Here is a 16,203-nt window from a genome sequence, read left to right on the forward strand (position 1 = left end):
CAGGGGTTCACTTATTCTTTTTCCTACCAGTGTGTGCATGCTAAGTTGCTTTAGTCGTGTCTGACTCTTTGTGACCCCATGGACTGTTGCCCCCCAGGCTTCTCAGTCCATGGAATTCTCCAGGCAAGAATATTGGAATGGGTTGCCATTTCCTCCTTTGGGGGATTTTCCTGACCCAGGAATCAAACACTTGTCTCAGGCATCTCCTGCACTGGCAGGGGCGTTCTTTACCACTAGTGACACCTGGGAAGCCCCTTTCTCTACCTAGTGTGTATCTAAAAAGTGTGTATCCTTAATACAAAGTTGAAAAATAGACAACACTTACACTGACAGGGGGATTAACAATCTATTTCACATATTTATTGCTGTCTTCTGAGCTTTCTCACAGGAGATTCTGTGTCTTCCTGCACCAGAGGGCATGCCCCTTGCTCTCTGCCCTCTTGGGAAGCCTGGTTTTTCATAGGTTTGGGGGATGGGGCAGGTGATGTCACAGAGAAAGGAGTTGGAGACTCGTGAAGTATAAGAGCTGAAACTCAAGTGCCAGGCGTGGCCCAGGGCCTCCGGAGGCGAGAATCCTGGGGTAGACAGTAGAGAAGATGGCAACACCATTTGGAGAAGTTGGTGCTCAGCATTGAGGGCCATGACCGCCAAGTGATGGCGAGATCCCATCTCGATCCCATCTCTGAAGGCCTGTCCTAGACCCAGGCAAGCATGACAAGGAGGCGGCCAGACCCCACCCTTGCTTGCAATGGAGTGGGCAGTAGGCGGCCGGAGTCAGGGAGAGTCGGCCATGGGCACACATCTGCTTGGTGCCACAAGGCAGCTGTGTGTCAACTGTGATCTTGACAGCAGGGATCCAGGAGCACTCAGCAATGACATCTGAGCCATGGTTGGAAAACCGACCAGGAACACACAGGTGGAAATGGAGGTAGGGCAGCCTGAGTGGCAGGGATGGCCCAGGCAAAGAGCAGGGCACATCCAAAAGCAGAGACAGAAGTTTCAGGAATGTGGAGAAGATGATGTGGTGGAGACGGAGAACCATGGAGCAGCTGGGGGAGGGGGAGACCTGTGCCCAGCAGAGGGTGACCTGCTGAACTGCAGCCTGGATGGATTGCAAAGGCCAACGGGACCAAGGTCATGGGACACAGGGCACAGCCATTACCTGCTGCGTGTCACAAATGTCCCCATGCCCCATGGTAAAAACAGCGGCTTCTTAGTTCTCATGATTCTGGGCTGTCAGGGCAATCTGCCACAGGTCTCTCCTGGCCTCAGCTCTGGCACTGGTGGGGCCTCCTTGGCACGTGGTCACCCCGGTGGTCTCAGGCCCCAGTGGGTAGCTGGACAGCACAAGTCTCGTTAAGCCTCTGTTGTGCCAGCCGCTGTTTCAGCGGTCAGAGCACCATGAAGCAGAGCTCGGGGTCGCCGTGGGGGCGGGAACACGGGCTCAGAGCTGGGGTGGTCCCACTCAGCCGTTGTTTCTGTGACAATCCACCACAGGCTTTACCACGGACTGGACCTGGCTTCGAGGGAGGTGATGATCGACCTGGCACTCTGCTGCCCATGGGCCTGCCTGGTGGTGAGGACACAGGTGACGAGGCAGGGCCGGGCTCGGGGCCACTGACGCCACACGTAGGGTCCTGACTGGGTGGGTGAGGGATTGAGGATATCAGAAATTTGGGAAGGGAAGGGACTAGGGGTCCTAGAGCCCACTAGAGAGTGGGGTACAGGGACTGGAGCCATCAGGGAACCCTAGAATAGGGGCCACAGAGGGACCTGGAGGCCCTGAAACTTGCTGTTGAGGGGGAATTGGGTCACCCCACAATGGGCAGAAAGACCCTTCACAATGTCCTTGTGCCGGTTCTTGTAATTAACAAACGCTGCGCCCTCGAAATGGGGAGAAATTCACAGACGTGCTGAAGTCCAGGTGGGTCCAGGGGGAGGGTGGGCCTCCCACCTCCCACCTCCCACCTCCCACCTCCCACCTCCCACCCTTGGCTGCCACTCCAGCCAACCTCGGCTGGTTCTGGAAGCATCTCCCCGTCCCCGCTGTCCACACACGGGGAACATTTCCGTCCTACTGGTCTTCCACCATCCCTGTCTCAGAGACTGTCCCGTACCAGCCACAAAGGTCCGCCCTCGTTTCCTAAGCACCAGAGAATTCCACAAAACAAACACATGGTACTCAGGGGCTTCTGTGGCTACAAAAGAGACCGCAGTGCATGCCTCCACACGTGGGGTCAACTCCATGTGAGATAATTTCTGGGAGCCACCTGAGCTGTGGGAGGGATGACTGGAGAGCTGGGTAAGCATCCCCAGGTGGCTGACCCTCCTCCCACCACGGTTCTCAGGGCAGACGTTTTGCTAATCCATCAAGGCTCCTTCCCGCCAGCACACAGGCAGCTGCCACTCGCCACCCCGGAGGATAACTAAGGGCCCCCAGGCCACAGACCCTGCTGATGGATGCTGACAGGACCCCTTTCAAGAAACATCTGCCTGATGGGAGAATCTGTGAATTGGATGTGTGGGTTTCAAAAAACCCCAAACCTTACTCCTATGGTGTCCTTGGGAGGGTCTGGCCCCGCCCTGTGGTCCTCCCTCTGTGTCTGACACGTGTGTTCAGACTCTAAGGACATGGTAAGGCACCTTAACATCGTTGTGGTTGTTCAGTCGCTCAGTTGTGTCAAATTCTTTGCAACCCCATGGACTGTAGCATGCCAGGCTTTCTTGCCCTTCACCATCTCCTAGAGTTTGCTCAAACTCATGTCTATTGAGTTGATTATGACATCCAACCATTTTATCCTCTGTCATCCCCTTCTTCTCCTGCCTTCTATCTTTCCCAGCATTAGGGTCTTTTCCAGTGAGTCAGCTCTTCACATCAGGTGCCTAAAGTACTGGAGCTTCACCTTCAGCATCAGTCCTTCCAATGAATATTCAGGGTTGATATCCTTTAGGATTGACTGCACTGATTTCCTTGATGTCCAAGGGACTTCCAAGAGTCTTCTCCAGACTACAATTCAAAAGCATCAATTCTTCGGTGCTCAGCATTCTTTATGGTCCACCTCTCACATCTATACATGACTACTGGAAAAACCATAGCTTTGACTATACTGACCTTTATTGGCAAAGTGATATCTCTGCTTTTTAATATACTGTCCAGGTTTGTCATAGCTTTTTTTCCAAGGAGCAAGCATCTTTTTATTTCCTGGCTGCAGTGACTTCACTGTCCACAGTGATTCTGGAGTGCAAGTAAATAAAGTCTGTCACTGTTTCCATTGTTTCCCCATCTATTTGCCATGAAGTGATGGGACCAGATGCCATGATCCTAGTTTTCTGAACGTTGAGCTTTAAGCCAACTTTTTCACTCTCCTCTTTCACTTTCATCAAGAGGCTCTTTAGTTCTTCTTCGCTTTCTGCCATAAGGGTGGTGTCATCTGCATATCTGAGGTTATTGATATTTCTCCTGGCAATCTTGATTCCAGCTTGTACTTCATCCAGCTCAGCATTTCTCATGATGTACTCTGCATATAAGTTAAATAAGCAGGGTGACAATATATAGCCTTGATGTATTCCTTTCCCAATTTGGAACCAGTCTGTTGTTCCATGTCCGGTTCTAACTGTTGCTTTTTGTCCTGCATACAGATTTCTCAGGAGGCAGGTAAGGTGGTCTGGTATTCCCATCTCTTTAAGAATTTTCCACAGTTTGTTGTGATCCACGTTAACGTGCACGCGGCTGCAAACATACGTCCATCCTCTTCAAGGACGTGGGGCCCCCACATTATTCAGTCACCACCACTCCGCCCCTGTGAGCCTGGCTCCCTTCCCTCTTCACAGGACCCGGACTCCTGCGATTTGGGATCACCTGTCCTTCAGAATCTACTCATCGCTTTCACTCAATGTCAAGTATACCATTAAAAGGCTGAGACCATCACTTACTTACAACGTGGCTCGCTTTCCTGTACCAGGTGATCACGTGTTACCACAAGTGCTATTGAAAGGATCCAACCATGTCATCTTCCTTAAAACAAGGAATCCGAGGCCTGGGGGTGGAAGTGCGGGCGGGGGGCGCTGGGCTGTGAGCTGTCATAGCTGCACTCTCACTGCTGACCCCATGGCCCACTGCCCATCCACCAGCCCTGTAGTCCCAGTGCAGTCACCCATCTGCTCAGGAGCTGTTCTGGCCAAGGCGGTTGGGGCCACCTTTCAGGAGCCTCAGCTGCACAAACATCTAGCATCCTTCACCCTGGGGCCGTCTGACTCCTGTAACGTTCACACAGCAGGGCACACAGTCATGGTGCCCGCCACAGATCAGGTGGTCCAGACTAGCCCGATGTTGCTCAGGTCCTGCCACTTGGGGACATCAGCGCTAGGTCCCCTCACTGGTGGTGTGGGAGGGTGGCTTCTACTCAAAGCCCAGGGACTGTATGGATGCTGTCATCCAACTCCCAGCACAGGGCCCACTGGCCCAGGGAGCGGGCTGGGGCAGAGGGCCGGGGCCATGAGCAGGGCACAGTGGGGACACCTGCGAATGAGTGTCAGAGGGGCCCTGGCTGCCTCCCTCTCCCTCCACCTCCAGGGTCTGGAAGAGAGACACAGCCCCGAGGAGGCGGGCTTGCTGAGGGGTGGGGGGTGGGGCCTATACTTTATCCAGAGGCTTCCATCCTCCACCAGGGGGCTCCCAGGACAACACCTGGGTTGGGGCAGTGCCAGTGCCTGGGCAGAAGGGCAGAAGGGCAGAGGCCAGGCGGTGGCTGTTTCCTCCCTGAGAACACCCATAGGGGCTGCACTCAGAGCCTCCACAGCGCAGGCACAAGTGCACGCAGGGGCAGCACCCTGCCTCCCCACCCAGGGCTGGTCCCAGAGACCACAGTGAGGGGACACTACCATTCCCACCCCGGGAGACCCTTCCCCGGCCTCTGCTCACTGGGGAGAAAGTGCTTTCAGAAACTACTGCCTGAGATGATCAATAGCAAAGTTCACAGGAGGCTCTGAGTCCTCAAGACCCTCTCAGTTGTAAATTTTAAAATGGCCAATCTACCTCCCCCATGAATTAGCCTACATTTTAAGGCAAGTTTCAGGTCTGAGAGAGTACAGGGCACTCCCCCACACAATGGGTCACCCCTTACCCCTGTGCCCCCACCTTGCCCCTGGGCACAGAGGTCCTTGGGGCCGGGCAGCCACCCTGCTGGTCTCTCTCCTGTGCCTGACCTGTGTCAGCAAACATGCCAGCTGCCCACCCCTCCATGAGCTCCCATGGAGCCTGTCTCCCCCACACAAGGTGCTTGGGTGCAGAGGGACAAGATGCTATCCTCGCTCTTCAGCTGAGGAAACAAGCTAAGGAAACCAATATAAACAGTGATGATAAAACTCACATTTATTAAGCAACTACTATGTGCCAAGCAGCAAGGAGGCACCTACACATTGGCCAAGGCAAAGCAGTCAAGGGTCCCTCCAACATGCCCCGGCCCAGCCACACAGGCTGCAGAGACAGCGGCACCCCACCAGTGACATCCGGAGCATGGTCTTGGGTTCCCAACCAAAAAGAGCAGTGCAGGGCGGGTCCTGGCATATAGGTCAGCTGGCCAGGTACAGAGCCACTGGGTTTTCCTGGGGACACTGCCCACCTCCACCTCAGACCCTCTGGCCAAGTCATGTCCCTCAAGGTTCTCACCTGGGTTGCACCTGCCCTCACACTACGCTTGGTCACTGCAAGCAAGACCACTGAGGCACCCCTAATCAGGCTGGCCTTTCCAGCCCCGCCAGTTTTGGTGCCTGATGTGAACAGCTGTCTCATTGGAAAAGACCTTGATGCCGGGAAAGATTGAAGGCAGGCAGAGAAGGCAGCAACAGAGGATGAGATGGTTGGATGGCATCATCAACTCAACAGACATGAGTTTGAGCAGACTCCGGGAGATGGTGAAGGACAGGGAAGTCTGGCATGCTGCAGTCCATGGGGTCACAAAGAGTCAGACATGACTGAGCCACTGAACAACACCTGCTCTGCTCCCTGCAGACCACAGGTGGGACCACTGGTGACTCTCAACCTTTGAGACCCTTCCTATCCCCACTCTTTGGTCCTCCTTGTCTGATACGCCCCTTCTCCATGTGTCTTCTTTTAGGAGTTGAACTGTGTCCCTCAAAATTACCCGGTCAAGTCCTAACTCCCAGTATCTGGGACCATGGCCTTATTTGGAAATAAGGGCCTTGGAAAAGTAATCAACTTATATTTGAGGTCACACGGATTAATGTGCTAGTTGCTCAGTCGCGTCTGACTCTTTGTGACCCCATGGACTGTAGTCCATCAGGCTCCTCTGTCCATCGGATTCTCCAGGCAAAAATACTGGAGTGGGTTGCCATTCCCTTCTCCAGGGGATCTTCCCGACCCAGGATTGAACTCAGGTCTCCTGCATTGCTGGCGGATTCTTTACCATCTAAGCCAACAGGGAAGGATTAGGGGGGACCTTAAATCCCACACCTGGTGTCCTCATGAGAAGAGGGAGATTGGATATAGACACATAGGAAGGGGGCCAGATGAAGATGGAGGCAGAGGTCAGGATTATGCATCTACAGGCCAAGGAGCTCCAAGGACCACCAGCAATTGCCAGAAACTCAGAGAGAAGCCTGGAATAGATCCTGCCTCGGAACCCTAGAAAGGAAGCAACACTGCCAACACCATGACTTTGGATTTCCAGCCCTTGGAAATTTAAGAAAATTAATTGCAGATGTTTTAAATGACCCCGTTTGTGGTAATCTGTTATGACAGCCGTGGGAAGTGAATACAACTGCCCATCCCAAACGCTTGACTGATGGAACCAGGGTCACAGATGCTCCAGCACATTCTAGGCACTGACTGTGCTGGACACTGTGCCAGCCTGGGGACACAACAAGAACGGGTCAGCAACACAAAAACTTGGGAGCCCAAGTGACATGTCAAAGTGCTGCACTTACCACATGACTACCAAGGGTGCACAAAGAAGGGGCATTTCAGTGGGGCCTTGAAGGTTGTGTAGAGTTTGCCTGGCAAGCTCCTGTCCAAACACACTCTAAGGACAAGAGTGTACTTCCTGCTGTTTCACTACCAAGTAGGCTTCCAAGGAACCCCTGGCTATTTCTCAATGCTCTGACCATGAGCACATATCGTGGACACAGCTCATATGAGTGCAGAACGTGCGTCTCTGACGCCCTCTCAGAATGCCAGTAAGAGAGCCCTGCATATATACATTGACAAAATACCAAGGTGACTACACAGACTGCTAGCCCTATCAGGTCAAATCAGATGATAACCTAAGCCGAAGACTTATCTCCAACGGTCAGCAGGCAGACCTTCTGCCCTGCGATGCGGTCTTTCTGATCTGATGTTTGGGAGCAGAGCTCAAACACACACTTCTGCCTAGAGGCTTGCAAAGTGCAAACAACTGGATGAATGCTGATGCCAAGGCAGCTTCAGGAACAGTGACTACACTCGTCACATTTCGCTCCAAAAACCAGGGTCCTCAGAGCCCCTTGGGCTGCCAACATGTGCATCTGGGTCACATGCTTGACTCTCTGCCCAACCAAGAGTCTCACATGGAGTGTCACTGTCAGGGCAGACCCTGGAGTTGCTGTCCAGGTGTTACTCCTGGCTCCACCGCGTACCAGCAGGCACTCAGCCTCCCTATACCTGTCTCCTGATCTGTAAAATGGGGACGATAGTAACTCGAGACATTAAACGAGTTGAGACCTGCAAAGCCCTTAGACTAAGGCCAGTAAGCACCCCATAAGGGTTAACCAAACAAATAAGAGTGCTCTACTTTTAAACCTGTATGTCTCCTGCTTCTTGAGTCCTCTCTTCCCTATTTAGCATTTATGAGGCTCCTCGTTTGTCAAAACCAGTCACAAAAGTCTCAAACAGTCAAGAGGCTGAGGACAAGTCCACCAGGTCCCCGTACGTCATCAAGGAAGAAGGGCTGCGGCCATCAAAGTGAATCCCTTCAGGGGAAAAACAGGCTCACAGAAACCAAGGCATACTGCAGAGGACCGCAAGTTAGAAAAGAAAGTAACATAGCTGTCAAAAACACCAAGAAAATTCAAGTGGGAATGACTAACACCCTCTTCCTTCTGAGCTTATCTTCTAAGGAAAAACAGTAGGAAAACTGAAATCTTCCTTTTCTCAACTTAAGGCTTTGTTAAAGGTGCCCCCAAACCAACGGGAAGGTTATCTCTAGAAAACCACAAGGCCAAGCTTAAAGAAGGTGGGCAAGGCTGTAAAGCGAATGTGTCAAGTTTCTGTTAGGTGAGAGGCTGGCCAGGTGTCACGCTGAAAGACAATCTGACACGCGAATAAGGGCAGCAAGGTTTGGCCAGCAGGTCGGCCCCGGGGTGTAGCGCGCTCCTTGAAGGGCTGCGGGGCTGCTGGAACTGCGTCCCACCCTCTGGATGCGCCCCTTTGTGCCTCGGAGTGCCAGCACTTAAGGGGGCAGTAGGGGCCGGCAGCTGGGACCTATTCCTGTCGCCCCGTGCGCCCTTCGACCAGTCAAGGTGCGCGCAAGGGCCAGGGCCGCCTACCAAGCAGCGCCACCGCTTTCGCCAGCGAAGCGGATCCCCTGTGCGCGCGGGTGGCCGGCGGACACCACTCGGTGGGCGCCTGGTCCCACCGCCCTGCACCCCTGCCCACGAACCGTGGCCCCAAAGATGGTGAGTCACCACTGTGCCCGCGCGGCCCGCAGTCGATCCCGGGTTGGATCGGAGGATACCATCCCGCGAGCAGCATCTTTCGGACACCACCCCTTCGGCAGTCTGTTCCGCCACGCTGCGCCCCTGCCCGCGACCCCTGGTCCCGAAAGTGGCGGGTCCCCACCGTATCCGGTGTGGCCCAGGGTCCTTCCCGGCTTGGATCCGCCGACACCACCCCGCGGGCTGTCCCGCGCCCAGCTTACGGCCCCCGCGCGCCCCCGCCCAAGCTGGCGCACGTCGGCGGCCAAGCGCGCGCGGGGCCCCGGCGGGGTCGCTGCGGTCGCCTGCGCCCCGGCTTTGTTCGCGCCCTGCGCCCGCGGGCTACCCTCGACCTGGCCGGGCGCCCGCCCGCACCCCGCGGCTCCCGGGCCCCGACACGGGGCCCCTAGCCCACCTTCTGGATGGTTTGCTGCGTGACCTCGCCTTTGCCTCTCGGCCGGGCGGACGCGAAGGCCACCGACATGGTAGCGAGCGCGGGATCAGCCCTAGATCATCTGGGTTTATTCTCCGGCTGCGATCGGGTGCCGGAGGCGCTCATTCTCCGCAGTCGCTGGGGGGCGGGGGGCGCGGGGGGCGCCTCGTTATGGGCTCGTCCGCCCCGCCGCTACCGTTTCGCCCTGAAGCCTGCCGCGCCCCTGTCCCGTGCGCCGCCTCAGCTCGAGGCGGAGCCCCGTACGGCGCCCCCGGGCGACCGCTCCACGCCCCGCGCCCGGCCCGCCGCCGCCGCGCCACCCCCTGCGCCCGGCCGCCGGTGGTTCGGTCGGGTCCCGCCCCATTGCGCGCGCACGTCAGACCGGCGCCGCCTGACGCCCCGGGACGCCGCCTTACGCGGGTAGCGTAATCGGGGGTGCCGGGGGCGGGCACGCGCGCGCGGCGCCGGCGCAGCAACGTTGTGAATCGCCGGCTGCGCGGCGGTGAGTGTGCGCTTTTCCCGGGCCCGGCCGCGTCGTCCCGCAGGCATGAGCTACGACCGCGCCATCACCGTTTTCTCGCCCGACGGCCACCTTTTCCAAGTGGAGTACGCGCAGGAGGCCGTGAAGAAGGGCTCGACCGCGGTGAGCGGGGAGGCGGGGCGCGGGGGGCGGCAGAGGCCCGGGCGGCTGGGTGGGGCCCGGTCGAATCTCGCCGACCCGCTTTCCCGGGAGCCACGCTGACGAGCGCGCGGTGGTTCGGAGCCCAGGGAGGCTTGGTGGCCTGGGGCGCACACGGAAGCTGGGCCTGGGGCGCCGCGGCGAGAAAGGAGCGCCGCGGGCGGCGGTCGCGAGGGCAGGCCGGGCGGCTCTCAGGTTGCCGGCTTCCGCGTACGGGGAGCGGGGCTGCTGGTGCCTCGACAGGGGCTTTGCCGCCTGCGGGCTTCGCTTCCCCGCGCCGTGTTCGGAGCCGAGCGCGTGCCTGCCGCTGACGCCATATTGGCGGGGTCCCCGCGCGGTCCTGGGGGGCCGGGGGCGGTGCGGTGCGAGGGCGCGGGGCTTGGAGAGGCAGGGCCCGGCCCTTGCTAGTTACGGGGCGCTCCTTGAGGGAGTAGGGGCTGGGGAGGACGGAGTCTGGACAGCTCCCAGATAGCCGACTCCCCCCTCCCTCTCGTCCCCCGCCCCCAGAAAGTAGTTGCCCTCCAGGCCTGGGGCAATCTCGAGAACAAAGGGCGGCCGGTGTCAGCATCGGCCCTGCAGTTCCCGGGCAGCCAGCGCGGCGGGCAGGCTCCCTCCTGGGTCCGACTGCTGAGTCCTCCCCACCTTGGACCCTGCCCCCGACCTGGGTCCGGTCGCACCTGAGCGGTCTGTCATTTAGGCCTCTGCTTCAGGTGTAATACTTGTTGTCTTTAAGATACCTGTCAGTTTGTTTTTCGGTCAAACTGGATGATGGGTTGTTTTGTTTTGTTTTTTTTCCTAATCATTTAGTGTTTCAGAGGCCTGAGTAGTCAGAGAGAAAACACACGGTTCTGTGAATTTTGAAGTATTTTTTATTTCATGAATCTCGAAATTAAGTCCCCAAGTCCACTTTCTGACCTGCCTCAGCTCACCTTGAAGACTACTGGGGGAGTGTCAACTGACAACCCTCCACCGTGGGCCAGCCAGGTGGCTGCCTCTGCTTGCCCTGACTGCTGCCTCTGGGCCTGGCCTTTGCAGACAGTTTATGAGAAAGCCCCTTGAAATCTGAAACGCTGCCCGCCCGGTGCTTCTCTGCACGGTACTTGGAGACTTCTAAACATCCAACAGGGCTCGGACCTGGCCCCCCACATTGAAGAATTAGCTGGCCCAGGTGCCTGTAGGGCCAAGACTGAGATACCCTGTCCAAACTGAGAGAAGTTGCTTGTACAAGTGATTGCCTCCTTTCTGTCTGCTGTGCTTTGAGTGGGTTAACTGGCAGCCAATGTGGTTTTTTCCCCCATGTATTTAAAACATCTTTTTTTCTGCTATAGTGTCAGCCATAAGCAGAGAGCCATGGGCCTCCCAGTAATAGTTGATATGTTGTTCACCTGTTACCATACCAGGCACTTCTCCACCGCTGTGCACATTGGTTTCCATAGTGCAGGAGGGGGAGTTTCTTGATGGTCCAGTAGTTAGGACTCCGTGCTTTCATTGCTGTGGCTCAGGTTCAGTCCCTAGTCAGGGAACTAGGATCCTTCGAGCCTGGTGGTATAATCAAAAAAGAGGAAAAAAAGTGCACAGGCGAGAGGGAAGGATTTTGGGTACAATCACAGCAACACTGCTTCTGGAACACCTGACTTCACTGTTAGGGACTCACACTCAAGCTTTAGAGAGACTCTGATTCACTGGGTTGAAATGACACATGTTCACGAACACACGGATTATATAGCAGTTATTCCTTAGTTGTGCTTTAACTGAAATTACATATCAGTATTTTAAGGCACAAGGCTAGGTGCCTAGAGGATGATGCCTGGGCTAGCTCTCCTAAAAGTGAATCGAGACCCACAGTTTGCAGGGTGTGCGTGCCCTGCCCCAGGGGTGTTCACAGGACCATGTTAACATCTGCTCTTAGTGCTGTGTCTCTGGTGGCAAAACCTCTGGTCAGTTTCGTAAGTGCTCCATTGATATTTATTGAAGGTCGGTGTTCGAGGAAAGGACATCGTTGTTCTTGGTGTGGAGAAGAAGTCAGTGGCCAAACTGCAGGATGAAAGGACAGTGCGGAAGATCTGTGCTCTGGATGATAATGTCTGCATGGCATTCGCCGGTGAGTCTGGGGCCAGCACTGTGTCCCTGTCTCCTGGAAGAACGGCCCTCTGGAGGTTAACCTAGTGAAAGGGCTATGGGGGACATGTGATTGAGTAAACCGATATCATTTAAAAGAAAGATTTGGCCTTTAAGAAAAGGGCTGGTCGCAGTTTCAGGGGTTGGATCCTCCCCAGGAGGCTGAAGCAGAGGGGCTAAATGAATAAACAGTTCCAAGGAGAGGGGCTGTGCTGTCTCCTCCATTGCTGCTGTCAGGAGAAAGGTCAGCTGTGCACAGTTACCCGTGTACCTATGAAGTGAGGAGAGCTGGACAGCGCCCTGCTCTCAGGATGTGCAGTGTTCTTGCACTTCTGTGGTTTCACTCATTTCCTCCTTTCGCCGGAATATTCCAGTTCCCCTAGAGATTGACTTGTCAAAGACCTAGTGCGTGTGTAGCCTAGCACCCATAGCTCCTCAACCATGCAGCTTTCTCAGAGGATTTCACAGAGGCTGCTGGTTCCACTGTCGGGCTCTCAGTAACCTTGGTGCTGCCTATCAGGACCGGTTTTAGAACCTGCCCAAGGTTATCTGCTGTCCGTGCATGTGATCTGCGCCATCCTTGACAGTTGCCCGGAGGCGGCACGGCTTAGAGGGCATTGTCTTTGTGATCCTTGCAGGCCTCACTGCTGATGCAAGAATAGTCATCAACAGGGCCCGGGTGGAATGCCAGAGCCACCGACTGACCGTGGAGGACCCGGTCACCGTGGAGTACATCACCCGCTATATTGCCAGTCTGAAGCAGGTGGGTGTTGCCTGCTGTGGCTCAGCTCTGGTGACGAGCTGTATCCTGGAGCGTCCTGCCACGGGACATCACTGTGGGGAAATCAGGAAACTGTGCTTGTTCCACAGGCACAGTCCTAACCTCGACTTCCTCATCTGCAGTTTTACTATCATTTATCCTTTTCAGTGGCATTTGTGGTGTTCTTATTTAGTGGCCTGGAGTAGTCCAGATTTGTGTTTCTAGAGAGACATGATGTAGTTTTTGTCTTGTTCTGAATGACCAGTCACCAAACAGTTGTGAGAGGGCTAAAACCCACCCCCAACTCTTGGTGAAATGTTAGTCACCTGTGAACCTGGTGTGTAGCCAGATTGTGTCTGCTGTCAAAGTAACTCCAAGGAACCCCAGCCATGTTCCATGATGCAGTTCTGGTCTTTCTAAGAATGAAAATGTAGCACAGGAAGGAATAATGCTGAAAAACCATGGGCTTGTTTCATTTTTCACTTGAATTACAAGTAACCTGAACGTGGGCTTATTTTCATCCTTGTGTTAAAATCTGTTTGGAACAGTGTGTGTTTTATTTGCGGTGGGTTCTGGGTGGCCTCTGTGTGGAGGCTGCAGTGTCACTGTGTCTCTTTCTCCACTAGCGCTACACGCAGAGCAACGGGCGCCGGCCATTTGGCATCTCTGCCCTCATTGTGGGTTTTGACTTTGATGGCACCCCCCGACTCTATCAGACTGATCCCTCGGGCACATACCATGCCTGGAAGGTGAGTCCCTGACAAAAAAGGGGCTTGGGGCCGTTTTGCCTGTAGAAGCAGTTTTGGAGGCTGTTAGGACCTTGAGCTGGCCTCACCCTATAGAGATGTACGCATACACATGTTGTGTGCTCATGACACCTGTGATGCGGAAGCTGGGAAGTTGTCCAGTGTTAATGTTTGGGAGCAAAGGACAGTGAGGTGTAAGGACATGTGGCGTACGCAAGATGCCCACGTGTCTTTCATTAGAATCCCAGTCTTGGTGGGCATGAGCACCAACTCCAAATAGCCCTTTGCAAAAAGAAGCCATGGGGCAGGGCCTCCCCCGTCCCAGCTGCCTCTCCACAGCACGCCAGGAGCAGGGTGGCACTGGCTGGCTCTGGATCGTTGCATTCTGTGCCATGTAACACACATCCGTTTCAGGCCAATGCTATAGGCCGAGGTGCCAAGTCAGTGCGTGAATTCCTGGAGAAGAATTATACTGACGAAGCCATTGAAACAGATGATCTGACTATTAAGCTGGTTATCAAGGCCCTTCTGGAAGTAAGTTTGTGTTTGAAACCTGGGCAAGATAAAGACACCCATGCCATGGTGGTGGTGGTACTTGGCCTGGGGAATGGACAGCGTGGGATGGAACAGCCTAATGTATAGGCAATAAGGAGAGGCACAGGCACTCATAGTACCACCAGGCACCACTTTGGTGTTTTGTCAGCTCTTTATAAATCTGGTGCAGTCAGGGTACCAAGTGGCTAAGTTGGCGTAGAGTTCAGACTTTCTGAGGCTCAAGCTATTGCTAGAGTCAGAATTAGAACTGGAAATAATGGACAGGAGCTGTGAGGTTTAGACTGTCAAGACCTTGGAGGTGCTGGGGGTGAAGCCAAAGAGGCAGACGGGGATTAAGGCTGGGCTGGGGCCCAGGCGTCAGGCCTCGCTGGTGGGGCAGGCTGCGAGCAGTTGGCAGGGCCCTGAGTACATCTGCCTGCAGGAGGAGGGACAGCAAGCCTGCCCAAGCCCAGCTGCCCCAAGATAGGAAGACTGCAGATATCCCAAAGGACTGCATCAGCGTGCAGCTGGGACACCGCAGTGTCCCACCCCTCCCCTTGTGCGGCAGTTCAGGTTCACGGGGCACTAAGTCTGGTTGAGGTGGGTGAGGTGTCTAATGCTCTTTTTTTCCCTCGAAGGTGGTTCAGTCAGGTGGCAAAAACATAGAGCTTGCTGTCATGAGGCGAGATCAACCCCTCAAGGTAATCACAAGTTGGGTTTGCTGTCCTTCTCTTTGGGTGTGTTCCCAGTGGTCAGGGCAGGGGGCAGTGCACGTTCAGAACCACTCTAGTGCCAAGAAATGTTCTTTCCAAGGGTCCCCACACGAGTGGAAAAGAAAGCATTCCCACATTGACCATCTACACCTTAGTTCCAGCTTGTCCCCTGGGTCAGCCACACGTGGTTTCGCTCTCCTGTAGAAGCAGCCAGAGGGGGCATCTGGGACTTAGGTTCGGGGGCACCTTGTGTGGCTAACCATACACTGTTCCTTTGGTAGATTTTAAATCCTGAAGAGATTGAGAAATATGTTGCTGAGATTGAAAAAGAAAAAGAAGAAAATGAAAAGAAGAAACAAAAGAAAGCATCATGATGAAATGAAATTTTGCTTGTAATGATTTTTAAATTCAAATCATGGCTGATTTCCAAAAGGATACATATGCGTTTCCATTCCATTTATCCATACTGTCCAAGTGTCCTACAATAAATTTGCCTATTTTTTAACCTTTCTTTCAGAGGTGAATGCATCTTTTAGGTGTATGGATAGCTCTTTGGGGAACTTGCTCACTTTGGGTCTCTGGAGCATTCCTTTCCACTCCTCCTCAACCAGCCTCTAAGACAAGGTGATGATTGAGTGGGATCCCTCCCTTGAGATTTGTGGAAAGGCTGTACGGGGCAGTAGACAAGAGGTGCTATGGAGGCAGCAACTCGGGGTTTCTCCAGTTTAAGGGTTCTAGACACAGGATGACCGTTTCTTCTCACACCTTTGTTGGAGTCCTTGATGAATGCATGACATCAGGACACAAGGACAGACTGCGCTCAGTTTAAACCTGGAGCTCACTTTGCAGCACAGCTCTGGAACTGTCTTAAATACCTGGTTCTAGTAAATCAGGTCAGCATTCCTCCTGTTTTGATCCTTAAGACTTCTGGTCCCTACCCCCTCTCCCTTTTTAGCCAGAAAGATTATCCTTCTTTTAGCTTCCAGCGCACTTACAGGGTAAGTGATGGTCCTAAGCTTTGCCTCGGTAGAAAAACCCCAACCACCCCCTTTGCCTGTATAGCTTCTCTGCCTCTTGTGGGCTCTGCCACCACCTTTAGCGATGGCATTGCCTTTTGGCTTCTGGTACCACAGGAGAACCCAGAGGGCTTTCTTGAGTCTCTGGGCTGGTGGTCTCTTCTGACTGCACTGGTAGTAGTCCAGGGCTCTGCTCCATCTTGTCTATGGCTTTTCTTGAACTGAGTTCTCAGTTCAATGGATTATATCCATCCAGCAGACTTCTAAAGAATACAGGGAATTCCCTGGTGGTCCAGGGGCAGGACTTGGCACTTTCACTGCTGAGGGCCCCTGTTCATTCACTCCCTGGTCGGGAAACTAAGATCCCATAAGCCACACAGCACAGCCAAACAGTGAAGAGGCCTAGATACATTGTAAGCTCAGCCTGAAGTGTCTAATTGTCACAATGATTGTCAGTTTAAATTTTTAATAGCAAGGTTAGTCATAGGTGGTAAACTGTGACATAACTATATTTAG

General features: G+C 54.4%; 2 protein-coding genes across 4 annotated transcripts in view; one reads left to right on the plus strand and one right to left on the minus strand.

Moving 5' to 3' along the window:
- Positions 1-9,228, minus strand: part of SS18L1 (SS18L1 subunit of BAF chromatin remodeling complex) — a 30,661-nt gene extending 21,433 nt beyond the window's left edge. The window contains exon 1 of the mRNA XM_081561123.1: positions 9,104-9,228. Within this exon, the coding sequence (XP_081417249.1) occupies positions 9,104-9,172 (69 nt within the window). The 5' untranslated portion in view covers positions 9,173-9,228. The remainder of the gene's footprint in view (positions 1-9,103) is intronic.
- Positions 9,229-9,587: 359 nt separating this feature from the next.
- PSMA7 (proteasome 20S subunit alpha 7) lies at positions 9,588-15,181 on the plus strand. Of its 3 annotated transcripts, none has more exons than XM_081561126.1 (7): positions 9,588-9,764; positions 11,775-11,901; positions 12,530-12,681; positions 13,305-13,427; positions 13,839-13,958; positions 14,597-14,659; positions 14,953-15,181. In XM_081561126.1, exons 1-7 carry the CDS (start codon positions 9,669-9,671, stop codon positions 15,043-15,045), a joined length of 774 nt encoding a protein of 257 aa, XP_081417252.1. In that variant the 5' UTR covers positions 9,588-9,668; the 3' UTR covers positions 15,046-15,181. The 3 variants fall into 3 exon arrangements, with proteins under 3 accessions (XP_081417252.1, XP_081417253.1, XP_081417254.1); XM_081561127.1 differs by having other exon boundaries at positions 12,557-12,681; XM_081561128.1 differs by lacking the exon at positions 11,775-11,901 and having other exon boundaries at positions 12,532-12,681.
- The last annotated feature ends 1,022 nt before the right edge of the window (positions 15,182-16,203 follow it).

Source organism: Giraffa tippelskirchi, chromosome 13, assembly GCF_054371585.1.
Source record: "Giraffa tippelskirchi isolate mGirTip1 chromosome 13, T2T-mGirTip1v1.2.pri, whole genome shotgun sequence".
NCBI classification, from domain to species: Eukaryota; Metazoa; Chordata; class Mammalia; order Artiodactyla; family Giraffidae; genus Giraffa; species Giraffa tippelskirchi.